Source organism: Peromyscus leucopus, chromosome 4 (genome assembly GCF_004664715.2).
Source record: "Peromyscus leucopus breed LL Stock chromosome 4, UCI_PerLeu_2.1, whole genome shotgun sequence".
Classification (NCBI taxonomy): domain Eukaryota; kingdom Metazoa; phylum Chordata; class Mammalia; order Rodentia; family Cricetidae; genus Peromyscus; species Peromyscus leucopus.
In genome coordinates this window covers 131,292,486-131,319,777 of record NC_051066.1, presented here as the reverse complement: position 1 = coordinate 131,319,777, position 27,292 = coordinate 131,292,486, and the positions used below count along the sequence as shown (strand labels likewise).

At 46.3% G+C, this 27,292-nt stretch overlaps 1 protein-coding gene across 4 annotated transcripts in view; it reads right to left on the bottom strand.

Moving 5' to 3' along the window:
* Positions 1-252: 252 nt before the first annotated feature.
* LOC114706533 (agouti signaling protein) overlaps positions 253-27,292 on the bottom strand; it is an 86,394-nt gene continuing 59,354 nt past the window's right edge. For 2 of the 4 annotated variants that reach the window (XM_028888944.2, XM_037205338.1), the window contains exons 2-4: positions 5,149-5,318; positions 3,343-3,431; positions 253-644 (exon numbers count right to left, since the gene is read on the bottom strand). In XM_028888944.2, the coding sequence (XP_028744777.1) occupies positions 474-644; positions 3,343-3,431; positions 5,149-5,308 (420 nt within the window). In that variant the 5' untranslated portion in view covers positions 5,309-5,318 and the 3' untranslated portion in view covers positions 253-473. Of the gene's footprint in view, positions 645-3,342; positions 3,432-5,148; positions 5,319-6,111; positions 6,187-23,756; positions 23,825-27,292 lie in introns of those variants that run through there. The other 2 variants (XM_037205337.1, XM_037205336.1) reach the window with 2 other exon arrangements.

Here is a 27,292-nt window from a genome sequence, read left to right as displayed (position 1 = left end):
CTTCCCCAGGAGGAGAATGGGTGAGAAGACTGGAAGCCCGTTCCCTAACGGTCCCTTTCCCCTGGTCTGGAGGCAGCCGGTAGTGGAAGGCTGGAACTAACCGGGCAGCATCGTGCTCAGCGGCAAGACGCACAAGCACCAGCCACGCGCGAGCTTCCCTTCGCGCTGGAGAGCGGCGCGCGCTCAGTCCTCAGGACCAGAGCTCGGTAAAGCGGTCGGACGCTTTGGACTCATTTAAAGAAACAGCCACACTTTCCCAGCAGCCTAAAGATTCTGTATTTTGATTTTAGGCTCCATTAGGCTTCCCCCAACACCTGTCCTCGGAAAGCACCCACCACCCACCACCACAGGCCACGCCCACTCGCGAAGTCCCACCCACCAGAGACCCCTCCCCCAGCCTAGAAGCGCCCCTGACCCTGAAGCCCCGCCCAGGCACCCATCCCGGAAGCTGCGCGCGCAGCGAGTAAGCGGCTTCAGCAGTTGGGGTTGAGTACGCGGCAGGAGCAGACGCTGCGGAAGAAGCGGCACTGGCAGGAGGCGCACGGGTCGCAGCAGGCGGGCGCAGGCGGCTTGCAGCTGTCTCGGGTGGCCACGCAGGGCGTGGGTGGCGGGGGCCGCGCCACCTTCTTAATCGAAGCCTTTTTCTGTAGGAGAGACGTGGGAGGCTGCTGAGCGGGCCACCCTAGTCCCACGCGTCCTCATCTGCAGTGGAGGTCTGGGACCAGAGACTTCAGCCCTGCTGCCCACCTCTACTCATATGCACAGGCCATCCTAGGGGTCCTGCCCTCTGCCCCCCAACCTGCACACCGCCTTCGTCTTCAAGCTTACCTAGCTCCGACCTGGCCCTTTTCTTAGGAGATCCCACTCAGCCCCAGTTTTAAACACGTTCCGGCTTCACTTCAAGTCTCATCCACCATCCCTGTCATCCGCTGCCACTGTTTTAGGCCTCATTACCTTCTTCCCCTTAGTGGCCCTGTCTTCTAGAGTTACCATCCTCCAGTGCACCAAAGAAGGCCCTTCCTATGACCGCATCACCTGCGTTAAGGCTCTCCAGTGATTTCTCTGGGGAGAAACAAATTTTCTTTTGGCCCTGGAGGACCTACCTCTATGTTTGGCCTCTTCCCTCCTCTCCTGTTGTAGGCTACCCCATAGCCTAGGGGCATGCTAGTATTAGTAGTCACAGCCTGTGTGCTGTTCAGTACTCAAATGCATACAGTGCAACAGAGGAACTGAGTTTTCTAAGTTTAAAGCAAGCATATAAAGTACTTTCCTGTTAAACATAAATTTACTCAGACCACATTTAGCATTGAAATTGAGGTTTGCTGTGTGAGCTATACACCAGATTTCAAAGACTGCATAAAAATAATTTTAAAAGTTGTTTATATGGGGGGTGGGGTGGCAGCACTTGGGAGGCAGAGGCAGGCGGATCTTGAGTTGGAGACCACCAGCCTAGTCTACAGTGTGAGTTCCAGGACAGCCAAGGCTACATACACAAAGAAACACTGTCTCAAAAAAAAAAAAGTTTATATGTTTAAATATTAATACTTTAAATATGCTGAGTCTAACGTTTTTTAACGTGCTATTAGAAAATAGAAAATTATATATAGATGGCTTATACTGTGTTTCTATTAGACATTGCTCTAGAGCAGTGGTTCTCAACCTTCCTAATGCTGTGACCCCTTAATACAGTTCCTCATGTTGTGGTGACCCGCGACCTTAAAATGATTTCATTATTGCTTCATAACTGTAATTTTGCTACTGTTATGAATCATATTGTAAATACCTTATATGTGACCCCTTCAGAGTCGTGACCCCCGTGTTGAGAACCGCTAATCGAGATTACTAAATTTTTCATTTAAAGGCATGTAGGCCTTCACCATGCTTCAGTTTCTTCACAGAATGTATCATGTAAAAATGTAAACTTGCTTATTGTTTTACTTGCGGCCTGGTCTCCCCCACACAGATGTACGCTCCACACAGCAGTATCTCTTGTTCATGCCTGAATTCCCAGCACCTAGCAGGTACATATATTTTGTTCTCTCCTCCCTGCTGGTTACAGCTGATCCAATTAGCCGAGGCACACTAAAACAGGAATAGTGTGTGAATTCAACAGTGCCTCATCTGGTATCTATCAAAGTGTGGGAACCTGTATCATAGCAGTATGGTTTTAGGTGGTGGGTACGAAAACATTAAATGGTCCTTAATCACTTAGTGAAAAGATGTTCTTTTTTCTGTCTTTCAACTTGAAAGGTGCTAACATGTCCTTTATTGCTTTCGAACACATTCTTGCTGCCTTTTAACAAAGCAGGCTTTAGAGCTTTTAGCAGCTAATAACATCCAGCTGACTTCAATACTAACAGTGTGTGTATATATATATATTTTTTCCCCATAGTGGGAACTGAACTCATGGCTTTGCATGTTATAGGCAAGCTTTACTACTTCACCATATCCCCACACTTTTAAAATGTTTATTCTGTGACAACATCTCAATTTGCCCAGATGGACCTTGAATTTGCTGCATGACTCCAGCAACCCTTGAACTAGGGAGGGGTCCCCCTGTTCCTGCCTCCTAGGCAGCGGGGGTTACAAGCCTGTACTGCTAGGCTTATTTTCATTGAGTCTTTAACTCTAGCTACAGCAAGTGATATTAGTCTTCTATCATACTTCGGTTTTTCAGTGGTTGTGCAGCCCAGGCTCATTCAGAACTTGGCATGTAGTTTGGGATGACCGTGAACTCCTGATCTTCTGCGTCCACCTCTCAAATACTGGGAGTACGGCTGTGTGCCACCACACCCAACCTCTCTTTTCTATTCTTGACGTTTTCTGATTTGTAAACAGGTGAGGCAGCTGGGCAGGGTAGCCTGGATCTGTAACCTCAGCACTTGGGGCGCTCAGGACAAGGAGGATCGCTAGTTTACAGGCAGCCTGCGCTACACAGCCAAAGCTTGTTGAGACTACTCTAAGGCTCGGTGATGGAATGCCTGCCTAGCTTGCACAAGGCCCTGTAAAGGAGGAGTTCAAAAAGAAACTCGGGTCCAGCAAGAGCAGTTCTGCAGCGTTTGGGGTTTAGGTAAATATCCAGAAGAATGGGTGGCCGCTTTCAGGAAGGGGCTGGGGGTTCTTAACTAGAAGTGGCAACTTTTTTTTAGCAGGTGTCTGTTTTGCTCAGTGAGCTCAGGCTCTCTGGCTTCTATGGAGGTCCGGCCTCAAGGCTCTAGGCCAGGAAACCTTTAGGTTGTTTTCACTTCTTTTGTTTCGTGTAGGCCTGGAGATATCTTACATTTAGTTCTCAGCCATGGCTTGCAGGTCTCCCACCCCCACTGTGAGAACTCCCAGGCCTACCTTAGATGATCCCTTCCGCTTCTCAGCTTCCAGTCTCTTTTGCTTCTCGGCTTCCTGTATGCTGATCTTCTTGGATTTCTTCTTCAGTGCTTCAAAGAAGGGCAGAAAGAGCAAAGCCAGATGTTTCTGGGGTCCACGTTGTGAAGTGGGAGGGGTAGAGGGGGCTCTGGGAAGTCTCGGAGTGGAAGAGAGAAAGAGGGACTTCGGGATGGATCACATTATGGGAATCAAGCCAGCAGGTTCTCATTAGCCTGGCTTCAGACCTAAAGAGCAGAGTGCTCTGAGGGGAGGCAAAGAGGAAGTCCAAAAGGGACCTGGGACCTGTCTGTGGCATCTGTTAGAGACCTGGACTTGGTCTTTTGACCTTGCTAGCCCTTGATCACCACAGGTACCTTTCACCTTGCAGGTGCAAGTGCATTGCGAGTCTCTGGAAGTGGACTCAGTCTTCAGTTCCTGGCACATCTGTGTTATCTATGGTTTTGTTTATTTATTTTAAATGCTCAGAGCTCAGAGCCAGGTTCGCCTGACTTGAATCCATGTAACAGCTGTGTGATCTCCCTGACAATCAATTTCCTCATCTACAAAAAGGATTCTGTTATAAGTAAAGTATGTTAGTAAAACAAAAAGTCTGACACGGGGCTGGAGAGATGACTCAGCTGTTAAGAGCACTTGGCGCACTTTCAGAGGACCCAGATTTGTTTCCCAGCACCCACAAGGTGACTCACAACTATCTATAACTCCAGTTTCAGGGGCTCTTCTAGATTCTTCTGGCCTCTGAGGGTACCAGGACTGCACATAGTGCCTAGACATACATGAAGGCAGAGTAAGTACCCATCTACATAAAAGTAAGATGTTTTTAAAAGTCTGACGTAGCAATGGTGATTAAGGAACATTGGTGTCTCCCCTCTTCCCTCTTTTGACTCTCTGATATGTCTAGACCAGCAGTTCTCAACCTGTGGGTTGCGACCACTTTGGCAAACCTCCATCTCCAAGAATTAAGATTCATAACAGTGGCAAAATTACAGTCATGAAGTAGCAACAAAGGCAATTTTATGGCTAGGGGTCAGCCCATCATGAGGAACTGTATTAAAGGGTCGCAGCATTAGGAAGGTTGAGAACCAGTGCTCTAGACCACCTTTCTGTGCTCAGTGAAATGCAACTCAGCAAAGAGTTGTGAGCTCACGTGTATAATTTGCCTCTGTTTGAATTCTGGCTCTGGCCATTAGGAACTGATGTCAGTAAGCTCCAGTTTCATCAGCGGTGAAATATAAGTAAAACCAAGAGCTACCTCACAGAACCTACGCGTGTCTCCTTTTATTTTGGTTACAGGAACTGAATCTCGATGTCTTGCATGCTAAGCATGTGCTCTGCCCTTGTGCTCAGACTGAGCCTATGCCCTTTATGATCAGGTGAGATCAAACCAGGAGATCGCTAGCTAATGCCAGACTTCGATGCTCCTTGTAACTTCCCATCCTATGGCAAGACTGGTCTATTGCAGACTTAGTTCTAGTCCATGGTTTTCCTAAAGTTTGTTTTGTTGGGGAGTTTTGGGATTCATTAAGTTTTACAAATGCTAAAGTTAAACTAAGTCCAGCGGCATCTTGACTTCAGGCCTCTTCAGATCTCTGACACACTCAACTTGGTGGCATGCAGAGCTCTCCCAAACCCAGGACACTGTATTTCCCTAGGAATGAGCAAGAAAGAGCCATAGCTAAGCTGCTGGCAGCCTGGGCAACAGGCTTGACATCCTGCACCTGCTCTCGTGGATCAGAGCCTAGGGGCTGGGTCCCAGGCCAGGCTACTTACCCACAATAGAAACAGAAGAGAAATCCTTGCAATTCGTGGAAGAGTTGCTCCTCAGACTCTTGTCATCTCTGAACGTCTCCTCGGGTACCAGGTGGCTGTAGACAGCAAGGAGGCACAGGAAACCCACTAGAGTGGCCAGGAGCAGGCGCGTGACGTCCATCCTGAAAATCCTAAATTGGACAGAGAAGGTGGTTGGTGGTGGGTTCGGAGAGAAGATGGTGGTAGGAGGATGTGCCTTTGGGCTGGCCGTCTGACTCTGCTATACAAGTATCTCAGCAGGGCCGGAAGTCTGGCAAGGCTGAGGGCAGGGATGTTGATATAGGGAGATGACAGAAAAGGAGAGATGGGGAGAAGAGAGAAAGACGAGGAAGGGAGGGAGATTAAAAGAGCACAGGAATGCATTGTGTTGGTCTGTGCTGTCCAGAGGGCGGGGTACTGACTCTTTCTGTTTCTTTTCTTTTCTTTTTTTTTTTCTGTATAAGCAGCGGTCCCAGGGGACCTTAGGCCTAGGCAGAGCTGTTGAAAGTGCCCCCCCCCACCCCCCAGGAGTGCCTCACAGTGGCAGAGGTCTTACCAAGGTGAAGAAAGTACAAGTTAAAAGTCAGTGAGAGGGATGAGGGATGAAGGTCCCTGAAGACAAGTGGATGCCATCTCATACACCAGATTCCCTGCTGGCCCAGAGGGAACAGATGCAGGTAGGGATGTGCTAGGGCTTGTCAACATAAGATAAATGGATTTCTTTATTTACTAGCTGGAATTTGAAGGGGCAGATGGTTTTTAGCAGGTTTCTTTCCTCAAATGCCTTTTGTCACTATGGGATCCCCATCCCTCCCCACCCAACTGCCCCATTTCCCTCCCTAGTTTTGGAAAAGCCTGGGTCTGCACTTCCAATTTTCCCTCCACCCAAGACACAAGCACTGTGAGAGAGAAGAGAATAACATAGTTTGTTCATCCCGATCCTACCCACTCCTGGGCTCCCTGTGCTGCTGTCTGGCCAGCTCCAGCCTCCTCCTCTCCACTCCCCACTCGGTTGGTGTGCTGGCTAGTTTTATGTCAGTGTGACACGAGTCAGAGTCATTTGGGAAGAGGGGACTTTGGTTGAGAAACTGCCCCCACCAGACTGGCCTGTGGGCAAGCCTGGGGTGCATTCTCTTGATTGATGACTGATGTGGGAGAGCCCAGATCAATGTGGGCAGTACCACCCCTGGGTTGGTCGTCTTGGGTGCTATAGGAAAGCAGGCTGAATAAGCCATGAAGAGTGAGACAGTAAGCAGTATTCCTCCATGGCGCCTGGCTCAGTTCCGGCTTCCTCTGGTAATGAGCTGTGACCTGATAGTTGTAACCTGGAATAAACCCTTTCCTCGTCTAGTTGCTTTTGGTCATGGGGTTCTAATGCAGCAATAGAGACACTCAGATGGTTGGCATCAGGCATTCTGCATGTCTGTTATACTGTAAGAGAAGACCCAAGCAGTTGGCCTCCACCCCTCCCAATCTTCTTGAAGTTGTAGCAGATGGTCCTGACCTTTAGAAGTCCACCCACCCATATGGCCCTGATGCCATTTCTGGTCACCTCGGATCTTTTTCATCCCTGGGCACTGCCTGGCATAAACTCACCACCAAATTGCTTTCACAAAGCCTACTTAGTTGAGAGTGGGCACTGGCCCGACCACTGTGTTTTCAGTCTCGTTTTTAGTCTTTAGTCTTGGCTCAGTTTTGCTCAACTCTGGGCAAAAGTGCCCTTTTTGTCAGGCTCCAGTTTCTTTCCTGGTAAGGTGAGAGGAATGGACTACATCAGTGGTTTGCACTCATATAAGGCTGACTCTTTAAAACAAAGGTGACAAATATATAAAATGGGTCTAGGTAGCTCAGTTGGCAGGGTACTTGTCTAGTGCACACAAAGCCCTGGGTTTAATTCCCAGTACTGCATAAACTGGCAGTGGTAGTATATACCGATGATCTTACCCTTAGCACTCAGGAGAATGAGAAGTCCAGGGTCATCCTTGGCTACATAGTGAGTTCAAGGTCAGTCTAGACTGTAACTAAGACCCCATCCCCTGGCCAAAAAAATATAAATAAATAAATAAATAGGTAACACAGAAGCCTCTAGATCAGGTCTCACCTGAAGACCATCTTATACCTGGGCTTCCATGTAAACCAACGCTTCCCTTGTTTTAAGCTAGTATGAGTTGAGAGTTTTCTTCTCAACCCAAGGCTTTTTTTTTGGGGGGGGGTAAGAAGGGGATTGTTATTTGTTTTGGTTTCAGATTTTCTTCTTTTCAAACAAACTCTTACTGTGTAGCCCATGCTGACCTGGAACTCACAATGTTGCCCAGGCTGACCTTGAGCTTGCCTCCGGACACCGAGTGCTGGGATTACACGTATAAGCCACCACACCCAGCTTTTAACCCCAGGCGTCCTCAGAAGTGCTCTCCTGTCATCTGCAATAGGGGTTTATCTTACCAGTGCTTTAGATCTAACACCAGACTTCAAGCAAAAAACCAAGCAAAATCAAAGTTCAGATTTTCTCCAGCATGGCAAATCGTGGCTGATATTTTTCTTCTCCCTTCTCCTATATCTTCCCCCCTCTTTCCTCTTATACCCCCTTTCAATGTGCAGCAGAATAAGTTAGTATGTATTAGGCTGCCTTTGGGGCTCATATTTAAAAAAACATCTCTTCTCTTTGAACACCGTGATCACTGCCTACATCGTGAGACAGACACACACAGCAGCAGACTGGCTGTGAAGACACGTGACTGTTTCTTTCCATCCTCAAAGACCCTCTCTGAATAGGACATTGGGCAGAATCATCTACACTAGCACAAACCCCTCTCCCGGCTTCCCTCACAGTGCAGAGGTGGCCTGGAATATGGGCAGTAAGTGTAGAGCTTGACTCTGCTGGAGGCCTTCCTCCAGGGACCGTCTTCCCCAGAAAAGAATCTCAGTGGCCACCTTTGTCTGTCTCTTCCTCTCCCTGACCTTTCTATTTTCTCACCAAGTTTCACCTTATGTGCCCTTGTGTTTTACTCCAGCCTCACTTTCCTCCCACCCCACCCCTCTCTCTCGGCAGGGTTTCTCTGAGTAGCCTTGGCTGTCCTAACTCACTCCGTAGACCAGGCTGGCCTTGAACTCAGAGATCTGCCTGCCCTTACCTCCTGAGTGCTGGGATTAAAGGCTCCCCAGCCTCACTCTCAATGGGAAAACTTCATACTGACTCCACCCCCCTGCTTTTCTCTTGCTTGTGTATCACCTTGCTCATCTGTCTATCTGCTCATCCTCTCAACTACTCCCGGTCCTGCCTCCCCCTCCCCCAGGGCCCTGATCAAAAGGCTGGTTCTAAGCACTTCTCTTCTTTCAGCCAGGCTGGCCCAAATGGTACGCTCTCCCTTTTTGAACCCCCTTTCTCTTCAATTCAATACCGTGGACATTGTTCAGAGCTTCATTGTTCTTTAATTGTTCACAGGGGCTGTTCTCATCGGTTAGACACAATGCTTTGTGTGAAGTAGGTAACAGTGAAGCTGAGAGAAGTCGGATCTGTGGTTAGACAGACGTGACTCCATCCCTTACCAGTTATATGAGCGTAGAGGGGAAAGAGGTCCTCTGACCCCCTCTATGTTCTTATGTGGGCTCTTTGGTTGGATCTAGGAACCCAATTAGTATAAGAACTGATTAATAAGAGAAAAAGCATAAAGTTTTATTAAATTTACATGTATATGGGGATCTTCACAAGAGAATGAAGTCTGAAGAAATGCCCAAAGCACGATGCTTTTATGTTCTTTAGACAAAGAATAATAAATCTGTAATGACAAGACAATTGGCTATCTGGATGAGAGGAGTCAATTATGGAATTGTTGCTAAGAGATATATGGGGTGAGAGAAATCTAAGGCAGAGGGGATGCTGCATTTAAGAAGCTACAAAAGGTTCATTGAGATGGCAGGTAGACACAAGGGGATGAGACTTGTAAATGATGCTAAGCAGTTTGAACATTGTCTTCAACTGAAAAAGACCAAAGAATTGTGGATGAGAAAAAGGACTTAATCAGATTTGCAACGTAGAAAAATCACTCTGGCTGCTGTGTGGGAATGGGAGGAAGGAAGACAATGAGGAGATGGATGCTGGGCTCAGGGCTAGCAACACCCTGCTTCCTGCCATCTTTCCAGCCTTATTTTTCCTGTGTTCATTTTTTACACACACCTGTACAATCACTGGAACTGAGTGATTGAGTGTGTAGAAGTATAAATTCCAGCCAAACTTAGCTGCTTCTTGGCTCTTGTATGAAGCCCATTCTTCCCACTTTTTCTTTCAGTTTTTTTTTTTTCCTTTTTTGAGACAGGGTCTCATACTTAGTTAAGAACATCATATTTGTTCTGTGAGTGTCTATTAAATTGTGGCATAATTAATTGCTGCTTTGGGTAAAGATATTGATGATCCTTACTTATTAAAAAGCAGATGTGCCAGTCAGACAGCAGTGGCGCATGCCTTTAATCCTAGCACTCGGGAGGCAGAGGCAGGCAGGTCTCTGTGAGTTCAAGTCCAGCCTGGTCTACAAAGGGAGTTTTAGGACAGCCAGGGCTGTTACAAAGAGAAACCCTGTCTCAAAAAACAAAAAGCAGATGTGGTGCTGGGGATGTGGCTCAGGGGATAAAAGCACTTGCCATGAAAGCCTGACAAACTGTGTCTGGATCTCCAGAACCTGTGTGAAAATGAGACACAGAAACATGGGCATCTGTAATCCTAGCCGACCCCTGTGGAGAAACGGGAGGCAGGAGAATCCCCAGACCCCCAGGCCAGCTAGCCTGGCATATTCGATGGTGAAAAGACTTTGTCTTAAACAAGGTGGAAAGGTACACATGCCGTGGCTTGTGTGTCTGCACCTCCTACCACCACATAAGCAGCCATGTGCTCATCCCCCCCCCAAAAAAAAAAAACACTAAAAGGCAAATGGGAGCTGGGATGTAATTTAGTTGTGCTTGCCTAACAAATAGGGTTTGGATTTCCCCACCTCCCACTCCGTAAATGTGCACACCTATAATATTAGCACTAGATTTTTCTCTGATACATACTGAGTTCAAAGCCAGTCTGGGATACGTAACACCCTGCCTCAAAATATAAATAAAGAGGACCTGTGCTGTGGGACAGTCTGTATGTCAAATTGCTCTGATTGGTCAATAAATAAAACACTGGTTGGCCAGTGGCCAGGCAGGAAGTAGGTGGGACAAGGAGAGAGGAGAATTCTGGGAAGCGGAAGGCTGAGGCGGAGAGACACTGCAGCCGCCGCCATGACCAGCAGCATGTGAAGATGCCGGTAAGCCACCAGCCACGTGGCAAGGTATAGATTTATGGAAATGGATTAATTTAAGCTATAAGAACAGTTAGCAAGAAGCCTGCCACGGCCATACAGTTTGTAAGCTATATAAGTCTCTGTGTTTACTTGGTTGGGTCTGAGCGGCTGTGGGACTGGCGGGTGACAAAGATTTGTCCTGACTGTGGGCAAGGCGGAAAACTCTAGCTACAGACCTGGTTCAATCAGTGGATAAAGGTGCTTCTTGTTTTGCAAGTCTGGAGACCAGAATTTGATTCTCAGCATTTACACAAAAGTGGAAGGAGAGAACTGACCCCAAAGAGAAATTGTCCTCTGACTGCCACACCTGTGCTGTGGCGCATATGGCTCCCCCGGAAATACTAATGAAATGACATCTAAACATAAACAAGCAAGGAGCTGGGGAGCTGGCTCAGTGGGTAAAGTACCTACTGTAGAAGAATGTGGACCTGAGTTTGGGTCCTCATCACCCAGAAAGAGCTGGGGGAGCCTGTCTGTAATCCCAGGACTGAGGTGAAGGATTGGGGAGCCAAGTAGACGCCTCAGAGCTTGCTTGCAGGTCCAGCCAGAGAGCAAGCACCAGGTTAAGTGAGAGACTGTGCCTCAAAAAATAAGGTGGGATCTGGGCATGATGGTATACACCTGCTATTTCAGTAGTTGGGAGGTAGAGGTAGGTAGATCTGTGTGAGGCTGAGGCCAGCCTGTCTACATAGTGAGTTTCAGGCCAGCCAGGGCTACATATTAGACCCTGTCAAAACGAAAACAAAGACATACACAAAAAAGTCACCAACAATAATGATAATGCAGACAGCAGTAGAAAAAGACAGCTAAAGTCAACCTCTGGTGCCACATGCACAAAAATAAATAAAAATAAATAACAAGGCAGATGTGATCTTAGAAAGGTAACTTGTGCTATTACTAACTAATGGTATTTCTCATTAATGTATCAGAACAGATTAATGCAGAGTTGGGTTCTAATGAGACAAAAGTCAGGACTGGTAAATTTGGATTGTTAGAAGAAAAACAAGTTTGCCTCATGAATAGTTAGCACGATGTTTTGAAGCTTTCAGTTAGCCTATGCTGCTTAGAAATTATAAAGATTAAAACTTAGACTACAAATACAAATCTATTAGAAAATATTTAATTAGTTGCATGCAGTTAAGCATATATTTTAAATTTTATTCTGTAGCTCTAGTCTCTTCCAAAACCAAGTGTTTGTTTAACTTTGGCCTCTAAGTGTGCCAAAGAGACTCTCTGACTTCCAAATAGCAGAGCTGTAGTATACTAATTAGAAGAACAAATGCATGAAAATATGGTGGAAGAGTCAGGAAACAGCTCTGATCATGGCAAAACATAAGAGGCGACGCCATTAGTCAGGAGGCAGTGTGGCCTCCTTGCATACTCCACCATAAATGACCTGATGTTGCCAGACACACTTACTGTGAATTCCTGCAAAGAGGAAGAAGGGTAGTTGGGAAATTGGGAGTTAGAAAAGGATTTAGGGGACGATTGAGACCCAGGGACAGAGCTCATAAGCCAGAACATGCATGATGGGATTGAATCAATAGTCTAATCCAATATCACAAATTCAAGGGGCAGAAGGACTCAGGAGTCAGCACCTGGGGGTATGGACATCCACAGTGCGGGCAAAGTGCACATTTATCACTTACTCTGAACTTGGTCACCAGAGTGGTCACAGACACTGCACTGTGCCAGGAGGGGTGGGCAATTTGACCAGGTCAAATGCCCAAATGAACTTGGGACACACCATGATAGAGTGAAAAAAGGAAAGTTCTCCTGATAGATTTAGAAACTTGTGCTGCGTTTGAGAACAATAAAGCCTCAGTGTAATTAATTATACTTGGGTGTTGGGCGAAGGCTAAACATAATACAGAAACAGAACACATGGGTGTGTGAGGGTCCTGAGATCATAAAGGTTTTAGAATTTATAATTTTATGGATTTTTTGAAAAGCAGTTATCACTTATATATTATATTCAACCATGTATAAGGGGTCTAGGTGTCCCCAATTAAAAATATTGAGAGCTGGGCAGGTGACACTTGGGAGGCAGAGGCAGGGGGACTACCCAAGAGTTCATGGCCAGCCTGGTCTGCATAGTGAATTCTAGGCCAGACTCTGTCTCAAGAAAAACTGATGTTCCCACAACAGGAAAAAAAAGGAGGAATATTTATTTATTTATTTTAAACTTTAAATACATTACGCACATGTGTTTTGCCTACATGAAGGTGTCAGGTACCCTGGAAACTGGAGTTAGAGACAGTTGTAAGCTGCCATGTGGGTGCTGGGAATTGAACCGGGGTCCTCTGGAAGAACAGCCAGTGCTTTTAACCTCTGAGCCATCTCTCCAGCCCTAACTTTTTTTTTTAATTTATGTATTTTTTATGTGCTTTGGTGTTTTGCTTGTATGTATATCTGTGTGAGGGTGTTGGATCACTAGAACTGTAGTCACAGACAGCCATGAGCCACCATGTGGGTGCTGGGAATTGAACCTGGGTCCTCTGGAAGAGCAGTCAGTGCTCTTAACTGCTGAGACATCTCAGGAGTATTTGTAATAAGCAGGATAAAGACTATGGATTTAATTCCTCTGATTCAGGACAGATTTTATTGTCAAATGAATTCAGGTAAGGTCAGATTTTTTTTTTTCAAGACAGGGTTTCTCTGTGTAGCTTTGCGCCTTTCCTGGAACTCACTTGGTAGCCCAGGCTGGCCTCGAACTCACAGCCTGCCTCTGCCTCCCGAGTGCTGGGATTAAAGGCATGCGCCACCACCACCCGGCTCGTAAGGTCAGATTTTGATGCCAACTGAGTTACCAAAGGTGGGAGAGGACTTACAGGTTTCAGAATTGGAGGGTTTGTAATTGGATGTAAAGATTTCTGGGCCCATCCAAGCCTCATGTGTGTTAGGGTTAGAGAGCGATGTACCCATTGCTGTCCTACAGGGCAGCAGTGTTGAAAACAATGGCCAACGGCACTTCCGTTTCCCAGAGAGATGTCATACATGGTGCCTTCCTTTTGAGGACAAGGGTTTCCCCTCTGAGAATAAGCCTGAGTTTTGGAAATAGATAATGATTTGCAGACTACTCTGGTAAAAATAGCAGTGTTTTTTGCTAAAAAATGAGGTGTGGCCTAAATCATGGGGCTTTTAATTATAGAAATAACATAATTTGTAGCTGATGAGCCCAACATTATGACAGTCAAGTTGAGTGCTTTTCCCCAAAGCTATAAAGTTTGAAAGGCCATAAATTTGCTCTAATGTTGCAAGTTGCTTAAAATAGGTTTGGATTTCAAACATGTCTTCAGAGGCAAGTTAATAGTTATACAAGAAAAAGCACCATGTACACCAGCAGTGGTGAGTCATGCCTGTGGCCCCAGCAAGGGCTGTGTTGCCCAGGCTAGAGGGTTGGTTTGACTTTGAGAGCTGCATAAGAAGACTCCGTCTTGGGGTCTGGGGAGATGGCTCCGTAGTAAAGTGCCTGCTGTGCAGATGTGAGGCCCTGAGTTTGAATCCCTCCACCTCCAGCCTGTGCCTGTAATCTCAGTGCTGGAGAGATGAAGACAGCTGGATCCCTTGGGTTTGCTGGCCAGCTAGTCTAGCGGAATCGGTGAGCTCTGGGTTCAGTGAGAAACCCTGTCTTTAAAAAATTAAGGTAAACAATGATAGAGGAAGAAACCAGACATCGAGTTCTAGCTTCCACATGCACCAGCACACATGTGCACACATGTACACACACGTATACAGACACACAAGAGCCCAAATTGTACCATTATGACACTAATAATTAAAAGCTACAGAGAACACACACTCCTGAAGAACTAAGCAATATTATCACAAGAGAAAGAAAGACCTGAGATAATCATAGTAAATTCAGATGAATAAGCTTGAAATAATTAGAAACTATCAAGTATGGAAGACAAAGATGATTCAGTGTGAAGTTAATTAGCATCTGTGGATTGGAGAATACAACAAATGAAAAGACGACGTAACCAAAGCAAAATGACGCACGCTTGCCCTCCCTGCAAGGCAAGGGGTTGTGATTTCGTGTTGCTCGCGCCTCAGTAGACTCCAGCCTGACCAGGAAGAAAAGGAATCGGGGAAGGGAGAAAAAAAAAATCAAGATCAGGCAGCATTGGTCAGAATAAGTTGTTGTCAGATGTGGGCTTGTGCTCAATTGTAGCGTTACTCTCTACAATCATGGTCGGGCCGTCGGGACAAGATGAGGGCAGACCTCTGTCCTTGCGCTCTGGTACCTTCCAGTTTGCCAAGGAGACTTTCTAACTTGTCTAGGATGTCATGGCTATTCTCTGTCTCCTGCTCTAAGTTCTTCCTTTCCCCTGGGGACCCCCTCAAGTTCTCTAGCCCACCTCTGGACTCTCACCTTTGGCAGACAGGAGCCCCCCATCTTTCCTGAGATCCCTATGGAGTGCCAGGCCCACTTATGTTGTTTGAAATCCTGCTACTTTGTAAGTGGAGCTACAGAAGTCCATGCTCATTCCAGCTAATGTCCTCACCAGACCAGCACCCTCCCACTGAGCTGTGTCCTCGGAATAAAATGCAATTTATGGCCATCCTACCTCAAGATGTCCACCTTTATTTACCCAGTTGCCACAGCATGTCTTACAGGTCACTAGGGTAATAGAACAAATGACCTCAGACACAGGGAAGCTGTGTTACTGGGTTACTTTTCTTTTTTCCCAAGAGCAGCGCTCTGAGGCGTGGTATCAGGAGGACAAATTCTGCCGAGGTTGGGAAAGAAACACTTAAAGGAAGAAGAGACTAACGAAAGGGAGAAGCCCTGGCCATAAATTTTGCTCACTTCTCAAGACTGTCTCCTTAAGAGTGGGTCTGAAGAGAGGCAACTCAAGGCACTGAGCCCAGTATGCTGAGGGATTTTGAAAACCAGCCTAAGCCATGACTGATGGGGAACATTAGGAAGTCAAGGTCCATTAAGTATGAGGACTTTGTCAACATTTGGACTTGTAGATTTGCTGTCATTGGTTAGTCCAATCCTAGAAGTTAGTGCTGAGCCAAAAGCTTGCAACCACCCTCGGCTGAGTCAACCTCGGCTGAGCTACCCTTGCTGTTGCTTGGACAAGTGAATGCCACTTCAACAACCCTCCATTCTGTCCTGTCCCATCCACTCACATAGTGGTCCCCCCCCAAACAGTCCAATCACATTACTCTTTGCTTATAAACCTTTAAACTTCCCATTGTCCTTTGTGGGTTTTGTTTGTGTTTTGGTTTTCAAGACAGATTTCTCTGTGTAGCTCTGGCTGTCCTGGAACTCGCTCTGTAGATCTTTGTAGACCAGGCTGGCTTCGAACTCACAGAGATCCGCCTGGCTCTGCCTCCCGAGTGCCGGGACTAAAGGCATGCGCCACCACTGCCTGGCTGTTTTTGATTTTTTTGACAGTGTCTCATGTATCCCAGGCTGGCCTCAAACTCACTACTTAGCAACTAGGGATGAAACCTTGATCTTGTTTCACTACCTGAGTGCTGGGATTACAGTCACCACACCCAGCTAATTTACCACCGTTCCTGAAAGAAAATTCACATTTCCTATAAGGTCTTGCTACATTCTTTGAGTTCATTTGTTAGATTTCCCCTTATAAAGCATCATCTTATAGACATATGGTACTTTCTGATGGTGGGATATACCAAACTCTCAATGCTATTCCCTTGACCTTTAATGCTCTTTCTCTAGGACTGAGACTGATTCCTCCACCTCTTCACATGGCTGGACCATTGGCCAACCTCTGCACCTGACCATCTTCTTCCTTGTCTATTTCATGTCAAACTGTCCCGCTTTCTCTATCCTAGCCTATTTTTCCTCTGCCCCACCCCGGTAAGGACCAAACCCAGGGCTTCATGCATCCTAGACAAGCCCTGTATCATGAACCCTATAACCAAGGAGGCACCCCTCTTTGCTTTGCTTTGTTTTGTTTTGAGGCAGAGTCTTGCACTGTCCTAGACTGACCTGGAACTCATGTGGTAGTCCAGGCTGGTCTTGAACTCACAGCCATCTTCCTACCTCAGCCTTTCAAGTGCTGAAATTTTAGGCATGAACCACCGCCAACTCAACTTGTTTCATAAATCAGCGCGATCTCAAACTCAATATGTAGTCAAGTATAATCTGAAACTGCTGATCCTCCTGCCTCTCTCTCCCAAGTGCTGGGATTACAGGCATGTGCCATCATACCCAGTTTATGCATTACAGGGGATCAAACCCAGGGCTCCCTGCACGCTAGGCAAGTGTTCTATCTACCATTGACCAACATCCCCAGCCTCAAGAGACATGTTTTTCATAAGCTCTGAGATGACTGTGATTTGTGAGAAACACTAATTTGGTTCTTCCACCCTGGTTCCATAGATAAGGAAACCAAAGTGCCGAGCAGGAAGGAGGGTGGAAGCGTGGGAGTCCAGGTCATTGTACTGCTCTCTCCATGTAAGCAAACAAACCATTGACTGGAAAACAAACAAGCGGCAATGTGAATTACAGTGGCTACCATTCGTTGAGTACCTGCTATATGGCAGGCTCTGTTGTAGGTACATTATATACATTTAACCCCCGTTAAAAGTGTAGCTCAGCCGGGCAGTGGTGGCGCACGCCTTTAGCCCCCGGCACTCAGGAGGCAGAGGCAGGCGGATCTCTGTGAGTTCCAGGCCAGCCTGGGCTACAGAGTGAGTTCCAGGAAAGGCGCAAAGCTACACAGAGAAACCCTGTCTCAGAAAAACCAAAAAAAAAAAAAAAAAAAAAAAAAAAGTATAGCTCTTGGGGCGGGAGTGACGACTCAGCAGTTAAGAGCAGTAAGTCCTGCTCTTTCAGAGGACCAGGTTCAGTTCCCAGCACCTGCATTTCAGCTCACAGTTATCTGTAACTCCAGTTCCAGGCAACCCAACACCCTCCTATGGCCTCTAAGGACTCCTGTGCACATGTGATGTCCATAACACACACACACACACACACACACACACACACACACCCCTTTAAAAATAGCTACAGATCAGGGCCGGGGGTACAGGCACTTTCTGTATGAGCCTGAAGACCCGCATTGGATCCCTGGAACCCCTCTAAAGAGCTGCTTCTGTGGTGCCCTTCTGTAATCCCAGCACTCCCATAGCAAGATGGGAGTCAGAGACAGAAGAATTAGAGTGCAGGGGTCAGCAAGCCTGGAGTGTACACCGCACAGCTGCAGAATCCTGAGAGACCCCGTCTCAGCAAGGCAGAAGGAGAAACCCTACTCCCAAAGATGTCCTCTGATCTCCACACTCACGCTGCCCCCCCCCCCGCCCCGGCCTCTCTCACACACACAGTTAAAAATAAACAAATTTATGTAAAAAAATCTACCTAGCACAGTGATGAAAATACAAACTGCAGAAGTACGGCCGTGGAAGGAGTCAGTCCCAGACCTAACTCTGCACTTTCCCAGGAGTGGACGGGAAGGAGGAGACCAGCCTGAGGAGTGAGTGATGCTGCACACCTGCATGCAATTCTAGCGCCTGGGAGGCGAGGCACGAGGCTCACAAAGTTTGAAGCCATTATGAGCTACACAGTGAGATTGTCTCAAATAAGACAAAAGAACAAAAAAACAGTCTCCCACGACAGAACAAAGCAAGCCGCCAAAGAAGCCTTTGCAGTCCCAGCATTCAACATGTGAAAGCTGTATATAGTTCAAAGCCATCCTTGGCTGCTGCAAGAACGAGAACACCCAAAAGCCTCTATGGACTGTAGTTTGCCGCCCTGGCCAAGTCCAGCTTATTATGGAAGAAATTAAAACAGAACCAGAACAGCTGTTCTTGTGCTAAGGCCTGGATTTAGGATTCCTTCAGTTCCATTCACAGTGGACGCTCAGTCAGATGACTGAGGAGGAGCCAGCAAAGTGACTACTTCTGCCTCTGCTGACTAAGGCTGCCAGCGGGCTGTCAGGGATGGCGCTCCGCTTCTGGGAAGCAAGCTTCCCTGGCTCCCTCAGCAGGGACTAGACTGAGGCAGAAATATGTCTGCCAGTAGAGAGGCCACATCTGGAGTCTGCAGTCTGCCATCCTCGGTCTTCACAAGGAGAGAGTCTGGGAGGTCTACAGGAAGGGGGCTGGCTGAGGGGAGCAGAGACCTCTCCCTCTTTTGGAGCTGAGCTGGGGCAGGGAGTGGGAAGGAGGAGAAGGCTGTGGCTACTGACCAAGACTTTCTCCCTGACCAAACTTCAGCTAGGATCCTCTGAGCCTGTTCTCAGCTAGGGTTTGGTCTTGACCTCGGGTCCAGTTTTAGCAAGAGTCCTGCTAAGTCAATTTCACAATCGTCCACTGTCCACTACCTAAGTTCCTGAGCTCCTTCGGCCTGCCTTTAGCAAATATTCCATTAGGTTAACATGAATCCCCTTACAACTGGTGCTTCCTCTAAGGCAGAGGTTCTCTTGAATACAGTTCTTTAGATTGTGGTGACCCCCAACCAGAAAATTATTTTCACTGCTACTTCATAACCTTAATTTTGCTACTGTTATGAATAGTAATATAAATATCTATGTTTTCGGATGGCTTTAGGTGACCTCCAAAGGGGTCACAACCCACAGGTTGAGAACCGCTGCTCTAAACTGTTTTTTTTTTTCTCCCCATTATCTCATCATCTTCCTTACTCTGCTCTCTTCAGTTGCCTTGGCTGTGTTCAGGGTTGAGCACAATTCCTCTCTTCTATAGCAGGGCTATTTTTGTTAGTGCTAGGGATCGAACCTAGGGCCTTGTGCATGCCAGGCAAGTACTCCACTACCACATAACGTCCCCAGATCTCTTTTGACTTTTTTTTTTTTTTTTTAATGAGACAGGATTTCATTCAGTTGCCTAGGCAGGACTTGAACTCACTCTGTAGCCCAGGCTGACTTTGAACTTGTAAACCTCTTGACTTACCTTCCTGAATATCTAGAATGATAGACCTTAGTCACTAGGTCCAGACTGAAATACTGATGGATAAACTCTGTCTTCTCATTTAAGGAAAAACCAGAATATGTTTTCTTTAACAACGTTAAAATGATTTATGGTCTCTTGAGCAGTATTTCTATGTCCAGACTAAATAGTGACTAAACTGACTAGTCTAATCACCACGCCTAACAGATGCCAAGGGACGATGTTAATGGGTAGTGTGATTTCGAGAGGACACAGGCTAAGTAGCCAGCACCAACCAGAGAGGGCCTTTAGCAGGATGGAAAATCACAGAACCCCCTTGCTGCCTGGGAGGCAAAGGCAGCAGCCTGACACCGCATGGGTCACACATTAACCAAGTTTACCCAGAGAAAGAATGACTCCTGTCGTGTAGCCTAAGCCACATATGGCCCTTTTCCCTCCTTATATCAGGTGGCATGAGTCACATATTAACTCAGCCTGCTTCCCCCAAATGCAAGGTCTTGCTCTCCCTCAGAAACCTTCAAAAGAAGATGCCTTGTCAAGTGATGGTTGATACCTTTACTCCTGGAGGTAGAGGCAGAAGGATCTCAGTGAGTTGAAGGTCTATATAGTGAGTTCCAGGCCAGCCAGGCCCACACAGGGGAACCCTGTCTCAACAAATAAACAAATACCACACATACACACACACACACACACACAAAGAGTAGACACCTTGCTTTGGCAGCATTGAAGATTCTTATTATTTTTTTTTGTTTTGTTTTTTTTGTTTTTTTTTTTTTTCAAGACAGGATTTCTCTATGTAGCTCTGGCTGTCCTGGAACTCACTCTGTAGACCAGGCTCACTTCAAACTCACAGAGATCCACCTGGCTCTGCCTCCCGAGTGCTGGGATTAAAGGCGTGCACCACCACCACCACCACCACCACCACCACCACCTGGTGCAAAGATTCTTTTTTCTGTTTGTTTGCTTTTGCTTTTTGAGATGGGGTTTCTTTGTGTATCCCTGGTTGTCCTGGAACTCACTCTGTAGACTAGACTGATCTAAAACTCACAGAGATCCACCTGCCTTTGCCTCCCGAGTGCTGGGACCAAAGGCGTGCGCCACCACCGCCCAGCACCATTGAAGATTCTTACTTCAGATCCTGTTGTAGCACTAGCTTCAGCATTAGTAAGTCTCTTGCCTGAAGACAATTGGACTTAGCACCTCTCTCTTTAATTCTTGCTCTTCCTCCTCCCCCACCTCCTCCTCTTCCTCACCTGACAGTGATGTTGTAAAACATATATTGGATACCTGCATACAACACTTAGATCTCCGAATCTGCAGAGGGAAGTGCTCTTTTGTAAGCTGAGTGCTGATTGGTCAGGAAGAACCAAGGCAGGAGTCCATTGTTGGATCTTTTGGTGCTGTGCCCTCCATCCTCCGGGGAGGAGGGAGGGTAAAGGAGAGGCTGGTCAATTAGTTAATCGCTCATACTGATGTAAGAAAAGCTCTCAAAGGACAGGGTGCAGAGAACTGTCCAGCTGATCACATGGAGGTTCCCAGAAGTGGCACACCTGGAGAGGGTATGGTAGTAGTGCCCCTCTCCCCCTAAGTCTTACCCCACGCATCTCTTCATGTGCCGCCCATCACTATCCTGTGTGATATCCTTTATATTAAACTGCAGTCTACCGTAATAATACCCCTGAGTTCTGAGGAGGGCTTGTGGGAATCCCAACTCATTGATGGATGGTTAGAGGCTGGGCAAAATAACCCGAGGCTGAGGAATGGCATCTGGACGTGCCCTCAACTGTGGGACCTGGCACTGTCCTAAGAGTGTCACAACTGAGTTAGAGGATGCCCAGTTGGTGTCTACTTCAGAATGGTTAGCTTGGTTGGTGTGTGGACTGTCTTGTGTTGAGTTTTGATTGAGCAAAGAGGAGAAAGCGAGTCTGGGCTTATTTTTTCCTGTGTCCTCAGGTGGTTGAATGTTAGACACATAGTCTGCTTCAGGGTTCATCTGAGGCCCCTGAGTTCAAAGTGCAGAGACAGTTTGAAACTGTGCCCAGGCAGCTGCTTGTTAGTGTGGAGTCTGTCTCCCAGGTCCCAGACACTCGTTCCTCTGGAACTAGGAACACACTGCAGGTAGGAGCTGATGGAATGATCACACTCTCTCCAGATATTATTCCCTTCAGCCTGCTTACCTATCATCTTTAGAAATCACGCTCCCACCCTGTTTCCCAGGAGTCATGCTATCTTCTGATTTTCTGAGTTCCATTTATTTGTTTGGGATATAGTCTTAAAGCCAAGGATAACCTTGAACTTCTGATCCTCCTGGCCTCAACCTTCCAAGTTATGGGCATGTACCACGTATCCTGTTTTGTTTTGTTTAAGACAGGGGCTGACTATGTAGCTTTGGCTGGACCTGGAACTCACTATGTAGACTAGGTCACCCTTGAACTCACAGAGATCTGCCTGACTCTGTTTCCCAAGTACTGGGATTAAGGGTGTTGGCCACCATGCCTGACACCATGTCCAGTTTTATGTAGTGCTAGGGACCAAACCCAGGGTTTCATGCATGTTAGGCAAAATACTCTATCAATTGAGCTCCATCACAGCCCCTCTGAATTCCATGTACTTGGAGTGTGTTCTGAACTCCCTCAGTGTGGACGAAAATTATCCAGTCTTCTTAGCCCCCCATGACTTCACAGCAGAAGGAGGGGAGGAGGCCTTGACATCAGATGCAACTTCCTGCTGGAAAGAAGGCAGAGCCCGGGAAATGCAGCTGAGCAAACCTTCAGAATACATATGGGACAACTCTGGAGAAGGCAGAAAGGCTCCCAAGCCCTGGAAACGGGCTTTCTGGAGTAGGTCAAGATTCTCTTGATCTATTAAGGCCTCCCTCAAACAAAGAAAACCAAAAGTGACATCAATGTGTCTACCATTTAACTTCTCACAGCCTCTCCACAGGAAGCAGCAGAACCAATATCCAATGTCTGTAAAACACAGCAGCCTCGTCCACAGTTGCAGACATCACCCAAACTTCTGTCTAATGGACAAGTTAGGCTAAGTGGGTATCAATTCTAAAACATTCAACACATATAAAGGAAAAGGCACGTTGGAATAAATGACATTTTGGTGACTGGCTTTGACTGTAATGAATACAAAGTGAACTGATTTACAGGCAGATGGATTCCCAGATGCTCAGTTTTGCTCTGTCTGAGTGGGTTGAACTCAGAGCCTACCATCAATTCTCTGAAGAAATTCTGAAAAAGCATTCATACGTGACTCTGGGTCAAAGTTGACGCTTTGGAGTACTTCTTAGAATAATTTGCTTTTTCTGTTTTTCCTGGCTAGGGAAGGGCAGAGGCAGGGTAAAGAGAAGAGAGGAGCATAAAGGACTGGTCAGCAAAAAGTTACCTTGCATCCTTTATGGTAATCTCTTGACAGCTCTGACCTTCATCCCTGAATCAAATAGATTTTGTTTAACTTTCCAAGAAATGGGTGGCTAAGTAGTTCTTTTGTTGTTATAGAAGCAGATCAAATTGTCAACTGAACTCATCTGTATCCCATCAAGGAGTAGGAGCCATCTAACAGAGGGAGCTTGCCACTTGCTAGGTGGCAAATATAAATTCTTTAAAATATAAGAAAAAGCACAGGGACAAATAGCCAGACTATCGGAAACACATGAACTGTGAGCCAATGGCTGAGGAACCCCCATGGAACTGGATCAGGCCCTCTGGATAAGTCAGATAGTTGATTAGCTTGAACTGTTTGGGAGGCCCCCAGGCAGTGGGACCGGGACCTGTCCTTGGTGCATGAGCTGGCTGTTTGGAACCTGGGGCCTATGCTGAGACACTTTGCTCAGCCTTGGTGAAGGAAGGAGGGGACTGGACCTGCCTCATTTGAATCTACCAGGCTGGGCTGAATCCCCAGGGGGAGACCTTGCCCTGGAGGAGGTGGGAATGGGGGGTAAATTGGGGGGAAGGCTGGGGGATGGAGGAGGGAGGACAGGGGAATCCGTAATGTAAATATGTAAAATTAAATTACTTATATGATATGTATGTATTTATAAATTATTTATATGATATGTAAAATTAAGTTAATTATAAAATAAAAATATTTATTTTAAAAAAAAGAACAAGAAAACAACCGGTTGTACTATAAACATGATTTCAAACTTTACTCTGTCTCAAGGGCAAGGTACTGACTGGTGGGTCCACACTGGAAAGAGGTCGATCAGGAGCAAGCAAGGAGAGCAGATGCTCCAGAAGCAGCCCAAGGAAGGGGCACTGTTTATTTTATAGCCAGGTCTCCAGCAGCCCAGGCTGTCTGAAAGGGAACCCCAGAGAAGGAGATAGAGTCCTGGAAGGCAGTAGAATAAAGAAAATAGTTTCCACCTACCTACAGTACAAGTGATTCAGCTCCGAATCAGCCTCCCTGAGGAAAGCCAGGCCAGAGCAGATTCCCTGTCCTTGGGTATCGAAGGACACGAGCACTTTTAAAGCCCCCAGAAGTCCCGGTGGCTGCCCTCCCCATCTTACCCTTTTGCTCCCAGCCCAGTGAACGCTGTGGGTTCAGACTCACCCCAGTGGCCGCAAGGTTTGTGGTCTGCTTGCCCTCTATTTCTCCTGAGTCTTAGGAATGGAAATTGGTGTTGACACTGAGGTTAGGAGAGGATGGAAGAGAAGTGGTTGCTCTGAGGTTACTCCATAGGCACAGCTAATGAGGATTTAATTCAGAATTAACCCCAGGGGACACAAGAAACCTAGGCCTAGTAACTTAACCTGGAAAAACAAATCCCACCAAGGAAAGGTTTAATTGAGCTTCTCTGGGAGAGTCTGGGTGGGCGAAGCAGCAGTGGACAGAGAGACTAAATCAACTAGATAGGCAGATGGTTGAGGCCCGGCCTGCCCGATTGGTAGTCTCTTGGGGGATTATCAATATTGGTCTCATAATTTTCAAATTTCTACAAATTTTAGCACCAGAGGAGTAGCTCCCATGCTGACTCTGTTAAGTATTAGGCTGTGGCTGGCCTCTCTTCTCTTGGTTTTTCCTTGAACCAGCTAGAATTTATAAGGCCACAATTTAGGACCCTCTCGATGATGTGAATCTTTTTACTTGTTGGTTAGTGTTTTGAGACAGGGTCTTATGCAGCTCAGGCTGGACCAATGGTGACTTTTCACTCCGGATCTTCCTGCCTTTACTCCCCAGGTGCTGGCATTACAGGCATCACCACAGGCCAGATGTAGATTACAAAATTTTTTTTCTTCAAGTTTGAGGTAATTTGTCAGGAGCCTAGAATAATAAATTCAGATAAATTTAAAAATGGAGTTTTAAAGAAGGACATGAGAATCTCCCCTACTCTCTCTCTCTCTCTCCATCTCCCTCTCTCCATCTCTCTCTGTCTCTCTGTTTCTCTCTCCCTCCCTCTGTGTGTGTGTGTGTGTGTGTGTGTGTGTGTGTGTGTGTGTGTGTGTGTACATGCTCTTGAGTGTTCATTCACGGAGGCAAGAGAGTGACTTCATACACTCTTGGCTTTCGCTTTTCACCTGGATGCTCACGTTTGCTGAGAGCATGTCACACACCAAGCTATCTCCCTCCCCCATGATCAGCGGATTTATTTTTCTTTTTAAAAAGCTTTTTCTAATTTATTTTTATTTTATGTATACAAAGGATGTGTTCATATAAAAAGAGACGAGTGGTGGCACACACCTTTGTGAGATTAAGAAGAATTTTTTCTATTGTCTTTTTTTAAAAAAAAAAATCATGAGGTGGCGCACGCCTTTAATCCCAGCACTCGGGAGGCAGAGCCAGGCGGATCTCTGTGAGTTCGAGGCCAGCCTGGGCTACCAAGTGAGCTCCAGGAAAGGCGCAAAGCTACACAGAGAAACCCTGTCTCGAAAAACCAAAAAAAAAAAAAAAAAAAAAAAAATCATGAACGGGGGCCAGAGAGATTGACTCAGTGGGAAAAGTCACTGTCACCAAGCCTGACAGCTTGAGTTTGATTCCTCGACCTACATGGTGGAAGGAGAGAACTGCCTCCCACAACTGTCCTCTGACCTCCACATCTGTGTCATGACACATCCCCTTGAGTGTATACACACACACACACACACACACACACACACACACACACAAATAAATAAATGTAAGAAAAAAATCACAAATGGCTAGGCTGTAGTGGTACGCGCCTTTAACCCCAGCACCTGGGAAGCAGAGGCAGGTGGATCTCTGTGTTTGAGGCCAGCCTTGTCTACAGAGCAAGTTCCAGGATAGCCAGGGCTACACAGAGAAACCCTGTCTCAAAAAAACAAAAACAAGCTGGGTGGTGGTGCACACCTTTAATCCCAGCACTCGGGAGGCAGAGACAGGTAGATCTCTGTGAGTTCGAGGCCAGCCTGGGCTACAGAGTGAGTTCCAGGAAAGGTGCAAAGCTACACAGAGAAACCCTGTCTTAAAAAACCAAACCAAACCAAACCAAAACAAACCAAAACAAAAAGACAAAACAAAACAAAATCACAAATGGATGTTCTGTTTTTGTTTTTCAGTTGGTACACTCATGTGGTTTTTTTTCCTTTAGTCTGTTAATGTGGCAAATTAGGTTAATTTGATTTCCTTTTTTTAAACAGATGTTACAATCCTAATACAAACTCAAGAGTGTAATGTTAAAGTCTTATAGATTGCTAGATCTCATTGTCTAATATTAAAAATAATTTCATTTACTCATGAGTGGAAATGACACATGCTTTCCTTTATTTCACTATTGTTGTTTGATTATGGTCTCAAAGTTATGTCACCTTCATAAAATGAGCGGAATGTCCCTTGCTTTGTGAGTAGAATCGAACCCAGGGCTTTGTTGTGCGCAAGGCCAGCCCCTTACCATTGAGCTGATTTCCTAGGCTTGTCTCTCCTTTAAAGAATTTTTTAAAAATTCAATTGTGTGTCTGTGTGTGGGCATGTGTACATGACTGCAGGTTCCCGTGGAGGCCAGGAGTGTCTGATACCCCTGGGGCTGAAGTTACTGGAAGTTGTGAGCTGCCCAACGTGGGTGCTGGGAACCGAGCTCAGGTCCTCTGCAAGAGGTTTCTTAATTTCTGAGCCACCTCTGCAGTCCATGTCTTTTCTCTACATTTTCCCCCTGGAAACACTGTATATGAGTATATTGTGTATGTAAAGGCTGTATATGCAAAGATTGTATGTGCATGCAAGATTTTTTCTTTCCTGAAATTTTAGTAGGACTCATCAATCTAGGCTGATCAGAGTACATTGTTTAGAATGCAGCACGATATTTTATCCTATTACTCAATTGATTTTATTGTCATTAGACAATTTAAGGTTTTTCATTCCTCTGTTTTTGTCTCTTTCCAAACTTGTTGGCCTGAGATTGTTGTGCTGGTCCCGTTTGACTTCTTTATTACCTGCATAGGATGTCTAGCAGCAAAAGGCAGCGGCAAGGGGGCCAGACTTTTCTGTTTGAGTTTTGGTTTTGTGAAACAGAGTCTTATCCTGTGATCCAAGCTATTCTAGAATTCACTGTATAGCCCTGGCTGCTGGCCTGTGCTGGGATTACAGATGTGATCTATCGTACCTGGATCTCTCTCTCTCTCTCTCTCTCTCTCTCTCTCTCTCTCTCTCTCTCTCTCCCTCCCTCTCTCTCTTTTGTTTATCTTATAGCTTGGTATTTATGCACAGAAGCAGTGAAATCTTTAATAATTTATAATGGTTATTTTATTTTTGTTCCCCTCCCACACAGGATCTCATGCATCCCAGACTGGCCTCAAACTCTACTGAGCTTCTGACCCTCTTACCTCTCTGTCTCTTGTGCTAGAATTACAGGCATGCACCAATCTTCTGTTAGTTTTTTGTCAACTTGACATAGCCCAGAGTCACCCGGGAAGAGAGAACCTCAGCTGAAAGCTTTTCTTTTCTTGATTAGA